At 36.4% G+C, this 19,292-nt stretch overlaps 1 protein-coding gene across 2 annotated transcripts in view; it reads left to right on the top strand.

Moving 5' to 3' along the window:
- The window catches only part of GSK3B (glycogen synthase kinase 3 beta), a 204,110-nt gene that overhangs the window by 63,846 nt on the left and 120,972 nt on the right, over window positions 1–19,292 (top strand). For both annotated transcript variants that reach the window (XM_012780574.2, XM_012780573.2), the window contains exon 2: window positions 237–430. In XM_012780574.2, the coding sequence (XP_012636028.1) occupies window positions 237–430 (194 nt within the window). The remainder of the gene's footprint in view (window positions 1–236; window positions 431–19,292) is intronic.

Here is a 19,292-nt window from a genome sequence, read left to right as displayed (position 1 = left end):
ATGATAATTTAGAGCTCAGATTAGATTAAAAAATTACTTACAATTAAAGCAAATAACTGAAATAATCCTATGTGATAAACTGAGTTGAACATTTAAAAGTAATTTGTAGTACTATACTAGATATATATATATATTAGAAACTATACTAGAATATAGTTTACTTTGTATACTTTGGCAGTTTTCTTAATTAAATTCTTTACAGTTCTCATTTAAAAAGAATCCTTTTCTTCCTTTAGGAGACAAGGATGGCAGCAAGGTGACCACAGTGGTAGCAACTCCTGGGCAGGGTCCAGACAGGCCACAAGAAGTCAGCTATACAGACACTAAAGTGATTGGAAATGGGTCATTTGGTGTAGTATATCAAGCCAAACTTTGTGATTCAGGAGAACTGGTTGCCATTAAGAAAGTATTACAGGACAAAAGATTTAAGGTAAGACCTCTGGTATTTTATATATTTTGTTGCTATTGTAATGCACCATAAATGATTACTTTTCAGTTGCTTCTTTGTGCCTCAAATTTCATCCATTATGCCAATTTTTGTTCAGCTCAACTACTATAGAGACTTTAATTATTTCTAGATATGTGTTTTGTAGAGATAAAATGTACCGAAGATTGTTGGTGTAGGGGACCAGAGAAACACGGCCTGTATCTGGGGCTTTTAATATGGTTGACTATGCTTCCTTTCTTGAAAAATTTCCTTTAATCCGTGATGCAACACTATCCATTTTCCCCCCATAATGTTACTTTTCTTTGCTATTTTCTCTTGTTTTTTTTCTGTCCATCCCTAGAAACCATTAGTCCCAAAGTTCAGTTTTTGTCATTTATTTTCATTTCTTACACCATCTCATTAGGGAATCCTATACATAGTAGCTCAAATATCATCTCTATGTTGTGGTATAGTGGAGAGAGTTAGGAGACTTGGCTTGTAATCAAGGCTTTGTCATTAACAAACTATGCAGCCTGGCTTCCTTCTCTACTCCTCTCACCTCTAAAACATTTTACTCAAAGCCTCCCATGTGTTAAGACCAATGCTAACCATTAAGGGATATAAAAATAAACAAGAGGTGATCACAGCTCTGAAATAGCATACAGTCTAGTGTCTATTTGCTCTAAACTGTCTAGAGCATTGTATGGAGGTTTTTGTTGTTGTTGTTTTTAATTCTTTAGTTTTTGTTTCCAAGACTCACCTCTCTCCCAAATACTAGTTTCATGTTTCCAAATGCCTACTGGATCTTAATATTGTATTGTTAATCTCAAATTGGCAAGGCATCTTATCTGACCCTGACTTAACTTTAAAGACCCAGTGGAAATCCTTCCTGTTGGTTCCCAGACCTTCATATTTGCTTTTTTCCTTCTCATGGTTTTCAGACTATTCCATTCTTTGACCCCTAATATGCACTCATTGTCAAACTTGGTTGATTTTCTTTTTCCTTCTCACTGCTTTGTTGATATATCCCTTCTTTCCTTTTTCATCACTACTGTTCTAGTCAGGTCCTGTCATTGTTTGGCTTAACCACTAGTAAGCCTGTACCTTGGTCTTCTCCCTTCCAATCTCTTCTGCATACTAGCACTAGAATAATCCCAAAGTTGTTCTTCGGTGTGTTCCTCTTGCACAAACAACTTCTATGGTACTTTATAGCCTCGACAATAAAACCTCTTAGTTCACCTGTGCACTCAGAAACTTCCACAGTCTTTCCTGTTTTCTAAATACTCAGCTTTCCAAATTTTCTACATTACTATCCTTGAAATATGTTGTTCTTTATGACCTCTCTGCTTTATTCAGCTTCCTTTCTATTACTCCCATTCTCCTACTGTCTAAATTATTTACATATATAAAGACTCAGGTAGAATTCTTCTGTGTGAAATATCCCAGATGATTCCATAGACATGTGAATCTTACTATTCTAAATTCCTTAAACTTTTATTGTTCATAAACTAGGAAATTCCATATTTTTTCATGATAACATCTCCACTGTCATTATATTTGTCTCCTGAATTTCTATACATTCAACTACTACTTTGGACTAGTAGTTGATGATAGTAAATACTTATTACTACCAAATCCTTATTATAGGTATTTTTTATATGAGTAGTTTTACATAGTTCTTAACCATTAGTTCTTAACCATTAGTACTATGAGGTTGATACTATTATTATTTGGATAAGGAAACCTATGTACAAAGAGATTCTAAATTAACTTTTCCAGCATCACATAGTTAGTAAGTGGGTAGATGTACAAGGATTTGACTCCAGACAGTCTGACTTCACAGTGCCTTACTACATTGTGTCATCACTGTATTAAACCCTTCCCGCCTCTTTTTCTCTCATGATATTAATCCTCACACTTTATCATAGTATCACCTCTTTCTGACACAGTATTAAACCATACCCTCTGTATCCCCCCTCAATAATTTAAATGCAAATTATTTAAGTATGAATAATACCTATTTCCTGTATAGTCTGTAGATATTGGGAATAGTTTTACAGTTTTCGATTCTGTAGGTGAAAAATAATTTTAATTTCAACATTATTTCATGTACTGTTACTCTTTTTACCCTTTTTAGGGTGTGTGTCTTTCTCACTCATTTGTTAAGAATTGTATTAGTTGTATATTGCTGCATAATACATTACCCAGAAAACTTAATGATGTTAAACAGCAAACAAATTATTATCTCAGTGCTTCAATGGGCCAGGAATTCAGGCATGGTTTAGCTAGGAACCTCTGGCCCAGTATCTCTCACAGTGCTATATGAAATCATGGTGTCAGCTGGGGCTTCAGTCTCATCTGAAGGCTTGACTGGAAGGGGAAATATCTACCTCCAAACTTACTCATGTATTTGCTGGCAGACTTTAGTCCCTTGCCATACAGGCCTTTCCACTGAGTTTTCTCATATCATGGCAACTGGCTTCCCCCATGGCAAGTGATCCAAAGGAAAAACAATGAGCAAGGGCAAGACAGAAGCCACAGTCTTTTTATAACCTAATATTGGAAGGGTGAGGTAATTAAACAAGAGTGAGAATATCAGGAGGCAGGTGTCATTGAGGGCCATCTTAGAAGCTACCTTAACAAGAATATGTACTATATGTCATTATCTAAAGTGAGAAAAAATAGTACCAGTTTTTTTTTTAACTTGGCTTGTGATATCTTTTGCTAGTCAGATGTTGATTTGGGCTTTGGTATCATGCTGAGAAATGGCCTGCCCTATCTTGCTTATAAATCATCTCCTTTTCTCTAGGAATTTTACTTATTTTCACATATTTCTTTAGTCTTTCTGGAATTATATTTTGGTATGTAGTGTGAAGTACTGCTGTAACTTCTCCATATGGGAGGTCATTAGTCTCAGAAATCATTTTATAAAGCTTATCCTTTTCCCTCTGATGGACAAATGCCATGTAAAAAATCATATAGTGGATTACCATATACGTATTGGATTTTCTTCTGGCTGTTTCTTTTCCACTGATTTGTCCATTTTGGCACTTACATAAAACATTTAATGATGAGAACCAATAGCACATTTTGCCTGTCCCTGTCTTGTTTTTTTCTTGTAAATCAGTGTATCAAATACCATCCTGTGATGTTTCTCTTTCAACCCCAATAAAACAAAAACTTTGAATTTTGGTTGAAATTTGGTAAAATTTGCAGATTATTTGGGGGAAGAATGTATAGTTTTACAGTAGTCAGCCTTCCCATCCAGAACTACCACTTCCCATGTGGTAGTTCTCCCCATTTAATCAAGTTTTTAATATAAAGCTTTGTAGTTTTATTATGTAGGTCTTAAATTTTTCAGTTCATCTGGAGATGTTTAGTAATTTTTTTGTTGCTGTTGTGAATGGAATTTTAAAAAATTATGTTTTCTGTTTGTTTCGCTAATATTTAATGAAAGTTATAAATTTTTGTTAATCTTTTATATTCTAGTTTATTGTTATGATTATTAACAAACTCTTATTATGGTTCATTGCCTTTGATTTTATGAACAACTATATCAATTGCAAGTGAAGAGTTTGCATTTTTTTCCTTTCTTTTTTAAAATTATTTAGTTGATCTGGGCCCCCAGAATAATGTTTAAATAATGGTAGCAGTTCTAATTCTTCTTTGTCTTATTTTTAAATTTAATGGACTGTTTATACTGCAGTGTTTTTAAATTTTTGGAAAGTAAAATCTCTCCTCTCTTTTCTCTTTTCTGAAAGGTCTGAGGAAGAAGTCTTCCTTCATGTAAATAAGTTTTGTTTTAACCAGTAAACAGTGCCTCCACCATTTGTTTTTGATCCTGGGGTATCTTCTAGAAGCATTTAATGTGCTGATGCCGTTTAGTAGGGACATTTACTGTGTTGCTTTCCTAAAAATTATTATGTGTCCACTCTGACAGTTTTTAGCTTACCTAAAAACCCGAGTGTAAGGTATTATTGGTGAAGTAGTGTGATTTTGTTTTATTTTCTGTTCCTAGATTAACAGTTTTTATTAGGATTAGATAACTGATTTTCATATATGTTTTATGTTGTTTTTCTTTGACCTAAATGTAATAAATTATATAAATGTGATGATCAGTTTTGCTTTCAAATAAATTGTATTTACTCTTGGTTTTTATTCTTATTTAAGATTTTGATTTTTTTGTATGTATTATATTTATTGATACTTTTTTATTATTCCGTTCAAACTTGCTATATAGCTTTACTTTAGTCATCTTTTCAAGGAACCAGCTGTTAGTTTTATTTAGCAGTTCTACCTTCCTTCTGATTCATCACACTTTAAATTATTATTCTATTTTAAGAAAGTTTCTAAACAAAGAATATGTCAAAACCACTGTCATTAAAGAATAAAAATATATGCCTATGTAAATGAACTGTAGAAATCTAAAAACAAACATTTAAGTAATAGCAAAGTGTTCATATTGGGTGGGAAAGGGTAGAATGCAATAATTACCTGTGATTGTCCTCACTGATACTTGAATGTTTTTTGTAAGTCATGCGTTACAGAGAGGAGCAAATCACCTGGTCAAAAATAAAAGGGTTTGAGTCAGGCAAATAAAATAATAAGGCAAGAAAGCACTGAACCTTGGCCACCAGGAAATTGTGTATTGGATACTGTGCTTGTTATGTGTACGTATCCACAGGGGAAGATAGCCACGATCCATTCTTCAGGTATGTTAAGGTAACAAAATAGCAGGTGTAATGTTTTATCATGATCTTTTTCGTATTTTCCTTTTCTTTTTCTTCTTCTAATTTTTTTTCTTTTTTTTTTTTAAGAGATGAGGGTCTTGCTGTGTTGCTCAGGCTGGAGTGCAGTGGCTATTCATATACGTGATACCACTACTAATCAGCATGGGAGTTTCCAACCTGACCCAGTTCACTACTCTTTAGGCAACCTTTTGGTCCCCAGTTCCAGGAAGGTCTCCATACTGATGCTGAACTTAGTGCTGTTACACGCTACAGCCCAGAACTCCTGAGCTCAAGCTATTCTCCTTCCTTAGCTTTCCTAGTTGCTTTGACTATAGGCACCTTACTGATGTGCCTGGCCCTTTTTTCATGTTTTAATGAGGAAAGTGTACAGAGTCAAGGACCATGGTTTAAGAATAACAGACACTTGAAACTTGTAGCTTACCCCATACTAGAGTTGTGTGGGTATGTCACCAGTTAATTTAATAAAGATAGATTTGTCTAATGATCTGTTTGAAATTACTGAAGTGCTCATGTAACATTTTTAGTTTAAAAATTACTTTTATATACATAAATCATTTAATTCTTGCTACTTTTCAATTTGATATAATTTCAGACTTAAATTGCCATCTATTATGAATAATTCCTTTAAACCTTTCATGAAGATTTCTCTAATATTAAAATTTATCAGACTTTATTATTTTCTTTCTTCCTATATTCACATATTTTATTTCCTGAAATGTTTGAATACAATTTTTAAGTGTAATGCCCCTTTGTCCCTAAATTATGCGGTATGTATTTCCGAAATTCAATAACACATGTTTACATAACCACAGGATAGTCAATAAAAATAAGGAAATTAACATTTGTACAATACTGTTATATAATATACAGACCTTATGAAAGTATCTCCAGTTGCTCCAATAATGTCCATTACAACAGTAGAAAATTCTGGTCATGTATTTAGTTGTCATATCTCTGTAGTCTTCTATACCAGGAACAGTTCCTAAGTTGTTGCCTTTCATGACATTCATATTTTTGAACAGTTATTTGGATTTGTCTAATGTTTCCTCATAATTAGATTGAGAACATTCATTTTTCACAGTAATACCATAGAAATAGAAATGATGTATCATTCTTTTTTCTTTCTTTCTTTCTTTTTTTTTTTAGTGTATTATGGGGGTTCAAGTGTTAAGGTTACATATACTGCCCATGTCCCCATCCCCCCTCAAGTAAGAGCTTCAAGCGTGTCCATCCCCTAAACGTTGCACATCTTACTCATTGTGGTTGTATATACTTGTCCCCTCCTCCCCCCTCCCGACACCAGATAAATATTACTCCTATATGCCCACTTAGGTGTTGATCTGTTAATATCAATTTGCTGGTGAGTACATGTGGTGCTTGTTTTTCCATTCTTGAGATACTTTACTTAGTAGAATGGGTTCCAGCTCTATCCAGGAATATACAATAGGTGCTATATCACCATTGTTTCTTAAAGCTGAGTAGTATTCCATGATATACATACACCACATTTTATTAATCCACTCATGAATTGATGGGCACTTGGATTGTTTCCATAGCTTTGCAATTGTGAATTGTGCTGTTATAAACATTCGAGTGCAGGTGTCTTTTTCATAAAGTGACTTTTGACCTTTTGGGTACATGCCCAGTAGTGGAATTGCTGGATCAAATGGTAGATCTACTTGTATCGCTTTGAGGTATCTCCATATTACTTTCCACAGAGGTTGAACTAGTTTGCAGTCCTACCAGCAGTGTAGGAGTGTTCCTATCTCTCCACATCCATGCCATTTGTTGTTTGGGGACTTTTTGATAAAAGTCGTTCTCTCTGGAGTTAAGTGATATCTCATTGTGGTTTTGATTTGTAATTCCCTGATGATTAGAGATGTTGAACATTTTTTCACATGTTTGTTGGCCATTATTCTGTCTTCTTTTGAGAAGTTTCTGTTCATGTCCTTTGCCCATTTTTTGATAGGGTTGTTTGATTTTTTTCTTGCTGATTTTCCTGAGTTCAAAATAGATTCTAGTTATCAGCCCTTTATCAGATGTGTAGCTTGCAAAACTTTTCTCCCATTCTGTGGGTTGTCTGTTTGCTCTCTTGACAGTTTCTTTGGCTGTGCAGAAGCTTTTTAATTTGATCAGGTCCCATTTGTTTATTTTTGTTGCTGTTGTGGTTGCCTTTGGGGTCTTCTTCATAAATTCTTTGCCTAGGCCAATGTCTAGATGAGTATTTCCAACATTTTCCTCTAGAATTCTAATAGTTTCACACCTAAGGTTCAAGTCTGTTACCCAACGTGAGTTGATTTTTGTGAGAGGTGAAAGGTGTGGGTCCTGTTTCAGTCTTCTACATGTGGCTATCCAGTTTTCCCATTACCATTTGTTTAATAAGGATTGTTTTCCCCAGTGTATGTTTTTTTTTTTTTTTTTTTTTTTCCTTTCTGGCAAGCAGTTCTACCAGTGTATGTTTTTGTCTGCTTTGTTGAAGATTAGTTGGCTGTATGAGGATGGTTTTATATCTGGGTTCTCTGTTCTGTTCCACTGGTCAATGTACCTGTTCTTGTGCCAGTCCCAAGCTGTTTTAATGACAATAGCCTTGTAGTATAGTTTGAAGTCTAGTAAGTTGATACCTCCTATTTTGTTTTTATTGCCTAGGATTGCTTTTGCTATACGGGGTCTTCTCTGGCTCCATACAAAGCGTAAAATTATTTTTTCTATATCTGTGAAAAATGATGATAGTATTTTTGATAGGGATGGTATTTTGATAGGGATAGGGTATTTTGACTCTGTAGGTCACTTTGGGCAATATAGACATTTTAACAATGTTGATTCTGCCGACCCATGAGCATGGTATATTCTTCCATCTGTTTATGTCTTCTGCTATTTCCTTCTTCAGTGTTTCATAGTTCTCCCTGTAGAGGTCTTTTACCTCTTTGGTTAAATATATTCCAAGGTACTTTATTTTCTTTGTTGCTATTTTGAAGGGAATTGAGTCTTTGATTTGGTTCTCACTTTTACTGTTGTTGGCGTATATGAATGCCTCTGATTTCTGTGTATTGATTTTGTATCCTGAGATTTTACCAAATTCATTTATCAGATCAAGGAGTCTCTTGTTTGAATCCTTGGGGTTTTCTAGGTATAATATTATGTCATCAGCAAAGAGTGAGAGTGTGATCTCTTCTGCTCCCATTTGGACACCCTTAATTCTGCTCTCTTGTCTGATTGCTATAGCAAGGACTTCTAGCACTATGTTGAACAGAAGTGGAGATAGTGGGCAACCTTGTCTTGTTCCAGTTCTAAGTGGGAATGCTTTAAATTTTTTCCCATTCAGTATGATATTGCCTGTGGGTTTGTCATATATGACTTGTATCATTTTTAGGTAAGCTCCATCTATTCCTATTTTGTTGAGCGTTCTTATCATAAAAGGGTGTTGAATTTTGTCAGATGCTTTCTTTGCATCTGTTGAGAGGATCATATGGTCTTTGTTTTTGCTTCTGTTTATACGGTGAATTACATTTATAGATTGGTGTATGTTGAACCATCCCTGCATCCCTGGGATGAAGCCCACTTGGTTGTGATGGACTATTTTCTTGACAAGCACCTGGATTCGATTGGTTAGGATTTTGTTGAAAATTTTTGCATCTATATTCATATTGGTCTGTAGTTTTTCTCTTTTTGTTGCATCCTTTCCTGGTTTTGGTATCAGGGTTATGTTCACTTCATAAAATGTGCTGGGGAGGATTCCATCCTTCTTGATGTTGTGGAATAATTTCTGCAGGATAGGCACCAGTTCTTCTTTGTAAGTGTGGTAAAATTTGGGTGTGAAACCATCTGGTCCAGGACTTTTCTTTTTAGGAAGGTTTTTTATGGCTGTTTCAATTTCAGTACTTGATATTGTTCTGTTCAGGAATTCTATTTCTTCCTGGTTGAGCCTAGGGAGGCTGTGTGTTTCTAAGAAATTGTCCATTTCCTCCACATTTTCCAGTTTGTGTGCATAGAGGTTTTTGTAGTATTCATAAATTATATCTCGTATCTCTGTGGCATCAGTTGTAATTTCTCCTTTGTTGTTCTTGATGGAGCTTATTAGAGATTTTTCTTTTCTGCTTTTTGTTAGTCTAGCCAATGGCATGTCAATTTTGTTTATTTTTTCAAAGAACCAACTTTTTGTTTTATTAATCTTCCGTATAGTTTCCTGGTTGTCTATTTCGTTTAGTTCTGATTTGATCTTAATGATTTCACTTCTTCTGCTGAGTTTGGGGTTGGTCTGTTCTTCTTTTTCCAGCTCTTTGAGATGATTCATTAGGTTGTCTATTTGTGATCTTTTCGACTTTTGGATATAGGCATTTATGGAAATCAACTTTCCTCTTAGGACTGCTTTAGCTGTGTCCCACAGGTTTTGATAACTTGTGTCACCTTTGTCGTTTAGTTCAAAGAATCTTTTGATTTCCATCTTGATTTCCTTATTTATGAAGTGATCATTCAGCAGAAGGTTGTTTATTTTCCACAACTTTGTATAGAAATGAGGACTCCTGTCAGGATCGATTTCTACATTTATTCCATTGTAGTCTGAAAAGATACATGGTATAATTTCTATTTTTTTAAATTGTTTGAGACGTGCTTTGTGTCCTAGGATATGGTCAATCTTAGAGAATGACCAATGAGCTGATGAGAAGAACGTATATTTAGTGGTTTGGGGGTAGAATGTCCTGTAAATGTCAGTCAGGCCCATTTGTTCTAGGGTTCTGTTTAAGTCCATTATTTCTTTGTTGATGTTCTGTTTGGAGGATCTGTCTTGTCCTGTCATTGGGGTGTTAAAGTCTCCAAGTATTATGGTGTTGTTTATCCATTTGCTTAGATCCAGTAGTGTTTGATTTATGAATCTGGGTGCACCAAGGTTGGGTGCATATATATTTAGAATTGTTATGTCGTCTTGTTGAACTCTACCCTTCATCATTATATAGTGACCTTCTTTTTCTTTTATTACTTTTGTTGATTTAAAAACTAAGTTATCATTGGTCTATTCTAAGGGTTCAAAAAAATAAAAAAAAAAAAAAAAAACAAAAAAAAAACTAAGTTATCTGTAATCAGCACCACCATACCAGCTTTCTTTTGGCTTCTATTTGCTTATCTGATAATGTCTTGATTTCTCCTTTATATACAAAACTTAGTTTTGCAGAGAATAAGATTCTAGGCTGGGCATTGTTTTGTTTCAGAAGAGTGAGAATGGGGCCCCAGTCTCTCCTTCCTTGTAAAGTCTCAGTAGAGAAGTCTGGTGTTATTCGAATTGGCTTTCCCTTGTATGTTACTTGCTTCTTTTGTCTTACAGCTCTTAGATGGGCCTCTTTAGTTGATATTTTGGTCAGTTTGATGACTTCATGTCGTGACGTCTTCCTGTTTGCATTGAATCTCCCAGGGGTCTTCTGAGCTTCTTGAACTTGTATATCGAGATTTTGAGCAAGGCCTGGGAAATTTTCCTCTATTATATCTTCAAATAGCTTGTCCAACTCTTGAGTGTTTTCTTCTTCCCCTTCTGGTAACCCTGTGACCCTCACATTAGGTTTCTTCACATAATCCCACATCTCTTGTAGGCTTTGCTCTTTTCTCTGTTTCTCTGCTCTATGTCTGTGACTGATTTATTTAATTGGAATGTGTTATCTTCAATCTCTGAGATTCGTTCTTCTGTTTGATCTACCCTGTTCTTGAGACTCTCCACTGTATTTTGTAGTTCCCTGAATTGATTCTTCATTTCCAGGAGTTCGGTTAAACTTTTCTTCATTGTGTTGATTTCTTTAGTGAATTTTTGTTCCAGGTCCTGGAGGCTTTTTGTGGTTTTTTTGTGTTGGTTATTGAGTTGTTCTTGTAGGTCATTGAATTTTCTGATAATCCATATTCGAAATTCCTCTTCTGTCATTTTGGTTGCCTGATTTTGGTTGGTGTCTGTTTCTAAGGGGCTGGTGCTCCTCTTTGGAGGTGTGGTTTCTGTTTGGTTCTTCATATTTCTGGAGTTCCTTCACTGATTTCTTGCCATGTCAATCAGTTGTTTCTTCTTTCCTTTAGGTTTTCGTTTGGGTATTCACATGGCTTGTTTAGTCTCTGAGCCGATAGGTGGTATCTGTGGGTGAGATTCGACCACTCCCTGTATGATGAGTCAGTAGGTGCCCTGAAAAGGGTGTACAGAATGTCCTCCCTGTCAGTAGGTGGCGTTTGCTTGGAGGAGGAAAAGGCTTGGCTGTTGTTTTTGTGTCCTGTAACCAGCTCTTGTTCCTCTAGAGATGCACTCTAGTGCCTCAGGTGGTGGGTGGGGCCCTAGGACTTCCAGGTGTGTCCTTTTCTCTCCCTCAGTGAGGGCTGGTCTAGGAGTGAGTTTGGACGGAGCTGAGTTGGGTAATCCATAGCAGGGGTCAAAGTTCTGTTCTCTGCTTCCGGGAAAAGTTTTCAGGGAGGGGCTGGAATGGCCCTGCTCAGTCAGAAAGTCTACGTATGGGGTTGGGCTGTCTGCGACCTGCAGTCTAGAGCAGGCCTGGCTTCTTTCCACCCTCCCCAACTCCATGACTACTCCTGGCCGTCTGCCAGCTGGCCAGACCTCACGCCACCAGGCCTACCCTGGCTGTGATGCTGGCCGGGAGGTTCCCTGCGCAGGAACGCCACCTGGGCTGGGCGCACGGCCTCCCTTTGGGAGGAGGGTTGCCCTCTACGACGTTGATCTGCCCCCGAAGGCAGACACACCTCAGTAGGCTGTTCACATATATCCCTTCTGTGCCCTGGGCAATTCGAGACCTGGGTGCACAGGATCTGGTCTGCAGGTCTGACCTCTGGGCCCCAGAGTTCAAACTGTACCCTCACCAGGAAGAGGAGTACCAGTCACAATTTACCCACTGGGAGTCCAAGCTGAGTCTATGTCTCTCAGCCTCAGACCCGTTCTCCTGGGATCACCGTGCCAGCAGCACCTGGGAGGGCTGGTGGGTAGGGAGCTCACCGTCTTGAGTTCCCCTCAGTCAGCTGTAGGGCCCCAAAATGGACAGTCCCGTTTCCTGGAGGCGCCTCTGACAGGTGGCTATATTATCTCTCTTGGCACCCGTGGATAGGGTCGAGGGAGGGGAGAATGGGGCAACATGGGTCTGCCGTGTGGCTTGAGTCTATGCACAGGGAAGTGCCCTGCAGGAGTAGGGAGCCTGGTGCTGTGACCGCTACAGGCTTACCGCTCACTGGCGGTGGCTGTCTCTGGTCTGGTGTCCGCAGATCTCTCCACCCGCTGGGGAAGCCACCAGCAGTCCGAGATGCAAGGGAGGGGAAAGTTAACCGCTTCACCTACCCTTGCCGCTGGTCTCCAGGCTGCTCCAGAGGTCTCTCATGATGTGTTATTCTTAATGCATTATATCTATAGGCCCATGATGTCTGCTTGTCCTATTACTGATGACATTGACTTCTGTCATTTAGTACTGTCTGCCAGGTTTCTTTACTGTAGAATTATTATTTTTCTCTTCGTAATTAATAAGGATTCTGTAGGGAAATACTTTTAGAATATATAAATAACCTGTTTTTCATCAAACTTCACCAGCCAGTTTTAGCGTCTATTGATGAGCCTTGTTAGAATCAGTTATTATAATAGTGGCTACAAATTGTGATTTTCTAATTCTTTTCTTATTTAATTAATTTAGATTCTACTCTAAGGATTATAAGGAAGGAAGACCTTTTTCCTTCTCCCCTCTTCATTTGTATATATCATATGAACTCATTGACTCTTATTAAATGCATTAGTCATTTATTTTGATACTCAAATGGCCTCAGATTTGGCCAGCGAAAGCCCTTTCATGCTGGGTCTAGGTCCTCTTAGTCAACAGAACCAGAGAACTAGATATATGTGTGTGTGTGTGTGTGTGTGTGTGTGTGTGTGTGTGTGCGCGCCCGTGCATGCATGCGTACGCATGAGCACGTATGTGCGTGCACATGCCTAAGTATGTGTATTCACATGTGTGTTTTCCTGTATTTCTTTCTACTAAGATGTCATACTTTCAATTTCAGAGCAACAGCACAGAGTTCACTCTAGCCTTCCCTATTACCTTGTTTGTTACTCCTTTTTCTGAAGTGAAAAATCTGGTTACCATTATTCACAATATATTTACTTGTTTACTCAATCCTAGAATTCACAAAGTAGTTTCACCACTGCTAACTCATACCCCTGGGGCAAAGTTGGATCTCCTAAGGGTTCACTATTGGTTTACACTTTTTTTTTTGTCTTTGGGACGAAAGGTATGTGGCCTATATATTCTGTTCAGAAAGTATTTGAATTAGTTTTCTCTTTTTCTTGCTTTTTATTTATTTTAATTTTTTTTTCATAGAGCATAGGTAGGTTATTCACTTGATATAGTTTGATTCATCTCTTTCTGTATCCCTTCTTAGAACTTTACCCTCATTCTTTTTGAGTTAAAAAAAATTTGTTTTCAAAACCATGAACGCAAACGTGTTTCCAAAGACAGAAATATACAAGTGTCATTTCCTCTCTATTCCTCCTGTTCTGCTTCCACTCACTCTTATCGATTGCCAATCTCATTATGTTCTGGTTTACTTTTTCTTGGGTTTCTTTTGCACAAATGATCTGAGATGTGTAATTCTCTTGGTTTCTTTCTTACATAAAAGGTAGCATATTAAAGATACTCTTTTGTACTTTGTTTTTTCTCTTAGTTATATTTCCTGGAAATCATTGCATACCAATTCAGAGATTTTTCTTGTTCTTTTTACAGCCGCATAGTATTGCATACTTGATTTAGTCATTTTCTTATTTATGGATATTTAAGTAGTTTTCAATATTTTGCAGTCTCTCAAAGAAGGCTGTTGTGAATTACCTTGTGCATATGTATTTTTGTATTAGCGGTATTACATCAGAGCAAATTAATAGGACTGCTGAGTCAAAATATAAACATATATGGTTTTGTTTGATATTGCTAAATTCCCCTCTATAAGAGTTGTACCAATTTACATTCTCTCCAGTAATATATTAGTACCTATTTCTCTGTAGCTTCCTTATAAAAGCTGCATTGCTTTTTCAATTTTTGCTAGTCTAATAAGTGAGAAATGGTATTTCAGTGTAGTTTTAATTTATGGCCTTTTTATTTTGAGTGCATTTAAACATCTTTTCATCTGTTCAAGGTCCATTTTATTTGTTTTTATGAATGCATGTGAATTGTTTTTGTTTTTTTTTTTTCTTTTCCCGTTAAAAAAAAAGAGGTTTTGAGTTTTTCCCCATCATCTCTGAAGAGTGTTTTATTATGGAAATAATCCTTAGTAGTGACATATGCAATATTTTACTTTGTATATGGTATTCTTTTATTATGTAAGAGTCCCTTCCTCCTCCCCCTGTGCAGTTGTATTGTTCTTTTCTTTTATCCGGATTTTGTGTTATGACTAGAAAGTCTTTCTGCTATACTCAGATTAAAGAGAAATTCATTTATATTTTCTTCTAGTAGTTATCAAAGTTTTACTTTTTACATGCAGATCCCTATCCATTTGGAGTTTATTCCTGTGTGTGTGGAGTTCGTCCTATGTATGGTATGAGCTGCTGATCTAATTTTATCTTTTCTAAATCATTAACCAGTTGTCTGAGTACAATTTATTAGAAATGCTGTCTTTGTTCTAGAGATTTGGGATGTTACTATTACTATATGCTAAATTTCTACATGTACTTGGGTCTATTTCTGGACTTCCCATTCTATTCTACTAGGCTGTCTGCATATTCCTGTGTCACTACTAGACTGTTTTATTTATAGAGGCTTTATGGTATGTTCTAATGTCTCATAAGGCTAATCTGCCCTTGTAGCTTTACTTTTTGATGCTTCCTACCTATTTTTCTATGTTCATTTTTTCATATGAACTTTTGTATCAATTTGTCTAACTCCATAAAAAGGCTTATTGATATTTTTCATTGAGATTTCATTAAATTTAGAAATTAATTTCGGAAGAACTGACATATTTATTGAATTATCTTATCCAGGAATCATAAATATCTTTCCATTTGTTCAGATCAACTTTTGTGTATTTCAGTAGTTTTACTTATGTAGGCTTTTGACATTTCTCAAGTTTATGCCTAAGTATTTTATTGTGTTTGTTGCTATTGTATAGTTTTTATTTTTTCTTTCATTTTTAACCTACATGCTAAAAGTGGCAGGCTGGCTGGGTGTGGTGGCTCACGCCTATAATCCTAGCACTCTGGGAGGCCAAGGCAGGAGGATTGCTCAAGGTCAGGAGTTCAAGACCAGCCTGAGCAAGAGCGAGACTCTGTCTCTACTAAAAATAGAAAGAAATTAATTGGCCAACTAAAAATATATATAGAAAAAGCTGGACATGGTGGCACATGCCTGTAGTGCCAGCTATTTGGGAGGTTGAGGCAGAAGGATTGCTGGAGCCCAGGAGTTTGAGGTTGTTGTGAGCTAGGCTGACGCCATGGCACTCACTCTAGCCTGGGCAACAGAGTGAAACTCTGCCTCTGAATTAATGAATGAGTGAATGAATGAGTGAGTGAGTGAATGAATGAATGAATGAAAAAGAAATATATATATGGCAGGCTGCCTTACACCAAGCTCATTTCTTTTCATTGTATCACCATTCCTTTGTGGAATTTAATTATTCTTGTTTTCTTCCCTTAATGTTAACTGTTTATAGATGGTTGTGGCCAAAAAATAAAATTTGATATATTGGCCAATTTCTTTCTTTATATTATCATAAAATAGGAATTTCTCTGACAATTTAAAAATTAACATCTTTCATTTACATACCTGCTGCTTGGGATTGCATTAAGTAATGAAGTGTTTCCAGCGAAAGGTTAGAATAGGTTCTTCTCCTTGCTCAAATAAACAAACCTGCTGAAACATAGTGGCAGTGAGAGACATTTTGTTTTGGTGAAAAGAAAAGAAGTCAAAGATGGAAAGAAAACCAAGAATAGCTGTCCCTGTGTCAGTAGTCCCATGAACTATGTGTAAGACACTGCACTTTTTAAATAATTTCTAGTATAACAAGTTTCATTTCAGTAGTATTTTACCTACAATTTGAGTACCTTTTTCCCTCTGTGACTATTATACTATGACTTAAATAAACTACCTCACTCAGGCAGTTTGGAAGTGCTTGTGGTAGAAAATACTTGTGTAGATGTAAAGTTCATCTTGGTACCTAATAAAAGTAGGAGACCTTTACTATTACTACAAGCAGAAACTCAACCTATTTCAAAAGTCAACTTATGGCTGTTGAGGCTGACTTTTCCAATTTGAAAATCCGTAAATTGCATTTTTAATTAATTAGGGATCTTAGCATCATTAACTATTAATCTCAGTTTTCCTTTGAACTAAGAAAGTCATAGATTTCAGGTCTCCTGCTTGATTTCATTTGTTCTGTTGTTGGGATGGGGAAGTGGAAATGTGAAGTATCACTATTCTGTTGTGAATGGAGAATGTCCCACATTTAATGTATGCAATTTTGGAGAGTGAGAAAAGATAATGGCTGTTTTTGATCCTTAGAGACATGATTATTCTCTGAATACATTCTGGAGACAGCCTAGAGGAAGGTGTTTTGAAAGGTTGAGCATATCCATGAATTATGTGTTTTGAAAGCTTGAGCATATCCATTAATTTTATGAGCGTCAGTTTCATCACCTATAAAATGGGAATAGTATTACAATAGCAGTCAGTGCTCTAGCCCAATGTTTGGTTTATTAAAAAGCTCAATGTTATTGTGTTTTCTCTTTTCTTTAGTGTTGTGTGACTCAGATGAAACAAAGTATTATGAGAACATTTTCTAAGTTCTAAAACTCCTTATAGCTAAGCTCTATTTTCTTTATGTTTGAGGGCCTGAATTGTTACAAACTGCTATTCATGTGGGGATTTTTTATTCCCTATTTGTTTTACTTTGTCTTAAATTTGATAATCCTATTATATATTTTCAGGCACCTAATTATTTGTGTTTATATGGCTGTTTAAGTCATTTGCGGAAAATCTGTTTACTAATAAAGCTGACAGGCAACTAAAAGAAATAGTAATTTTTATTTGTGCCACGTGTAGCAGTGTTCTTGCCTTATAGAAACTGGTACTAACCAAATGGAAGCTAAAACCAGGTGGAAAAGAAAGGGAAAGATAGTAGCAGGTTGGGTAAGGAAGCAGCTTACACTGCAAGTACAGCTGCAAGAAAGCAACAGCATAGCCTATGGGAATCCTTAAACCAAAGTTGTCCTGATAGAGAAGTCAAGTTTCTTCTGGGAAAAGGCCTCCATAAAGTATGCATGCCATGGTTAGTCATTGGCTGGAACAGCCCATGGGAAGCTTGGCCCCAGCAAGAGAATGGATCTGATAGCTCAGCTGCTGGGACCACTGGTCAGTGATGTACCTTGCAGTGGGAGATCTAAGGGGCACATTTTCATAATTGCCAAAGTTTATTAAGAATACAGACTTTTATGCTGTTCACCATGACAGTCAAGATACGGAACATTACAAGGGTCATCTTATTGGCCTTTTATAAACACACTGACTTCTCTCTCTTTGCCATCCCTACACCCCTAACACCCAGTATATTCTCTGGCAACAACCACTAATCTTTTCTCCATTTCTGTAATTTTTTTTCTTTCAAGAATATTATATAAATGGAATCATATATAGTATGTAACCTTTTAGATTGAATTTTTTTTTTCTTAGCATAGTTTTCTGGAGAATCTTTTATGTCGTTGCATGTATCAATGATTTATTTATTTTTATTGCTGAATAGTATTCCATAGTATGGACATGCTATAGTTTATTTACCCAGTGAAGAATATCTGGTGGCTCTTTTGAATGAAGCTGCTTTGTACTTTCATTTGTAGGTTTTTGTGTGAACATACATTTTCATTTCTATAGATATATGCCCAAGAGTACAATTGCTGGGATCCTGGGTGTATATATTGAAGATGGAGCCAACAGGATTTTTTGAATGATTGAATGTGAGGTCAGAGAGAAAGAGGTCTCAAGACTTCAAGGTTTTTGGCCTGGGCAACTGGAGGAATGAAAAGTCGAGGTGGAGCAGGTTTAAGGGAGATCAGGAACTTTGCTTATGACATGTTAAGTTGAGATGTATGTTAGACACAGAAGAATTGTCAGGCAGGCGGTTAGTTAAAAGATTCTGGAATTCATAGGACAGGTCTGGTGTAGGGATATACAATTGGGAGTCATCAGCCTTTAAAGTCCTGAGACTAGAAAAGGTAATAGAAACAGCTGAAAAGAGGTGAGAGACTGAGTTGTGGCTACTTCAGTGTTAAAATAATAGGAAGATTAGGAAGAACTGGCAAAGAAAACTGCAGATTTGGCCAATGAGGAAGGAGGAAAACCAGGAGAATTTTGTGTCTTGCAGAAAGCATTTGGGGGTGGCGGGGTAGGGACATACCTAGTTTAAATCCTACCTCTGCTGTTTGCTAGCAAATTCCTTAACCTCTCTATGCCTCCACTTGGAGATAATATTTACCTACCTGATAGGTTTGTGTACCGTGTTAAATGAAGTGCCTGGGTCATAGTAATTTCTCAGTATTCTATAGTTGTTGGTATCATTGTTATTGCCAATAATATGCTATTATTATATTGGCTTTCAAAAGGAATGCACACTTAAGTTAGTGTTGACTTACATGCTAGGGCTTCTGAAACCTAAGCATTCAAAAACCTGATTTATAGCTACTTTAGCAGTCTGAATTTGCTGACAGAAAATAGAAATCCTTGAGTTCCTTTAGGCTCTACAGGCATCCTTTCTGTCGTTTCTATTTCTGTGCTGGGCCAGTATTAATAGTTTGTGTAGCTGGTTGGAGAAAGTAGTATGCGTGAATCCTGTTTATTGTTTCTATAAAATTGGAATTTTGTTTTAGAAAATTTTAAGCTTACTTAGGCAGTATGTTATTTTATAACTATAATTTACAATTTAAAATTTTAATTTATACAATAATTAAATGTTATAGGAAAATGTCATCATAGACTTTTTTAGAACATTGGTCCATAAATTAATGTAGAAAGTCCATGGTGTATATAATGTATATGTATTGAGTGCAAAGTTGAGATTGAATATAAGATACTTCCTTCCTTGGCTCCTAGGGCAGGGGTTGGCAAACTGTGGGCCTGCCACCTGTTTTT

Source organism: Microcebus murinus, chromosome 1, assembly GCF_040939455.1.
Source record: "Microcebus murinus isolate Inina chromosome 1, M.murinus_Inina_mat1.0, whole genome shotgun sequence".
NCBI lineage: Eukaryota > Metazoa > Chordata > Mammalia > Primates > Cheirogaleidae > Microcebus > Microcebus murinus.
This window is presented reverse-complemented; position numbering and strand designations above follow the sequence as displayed.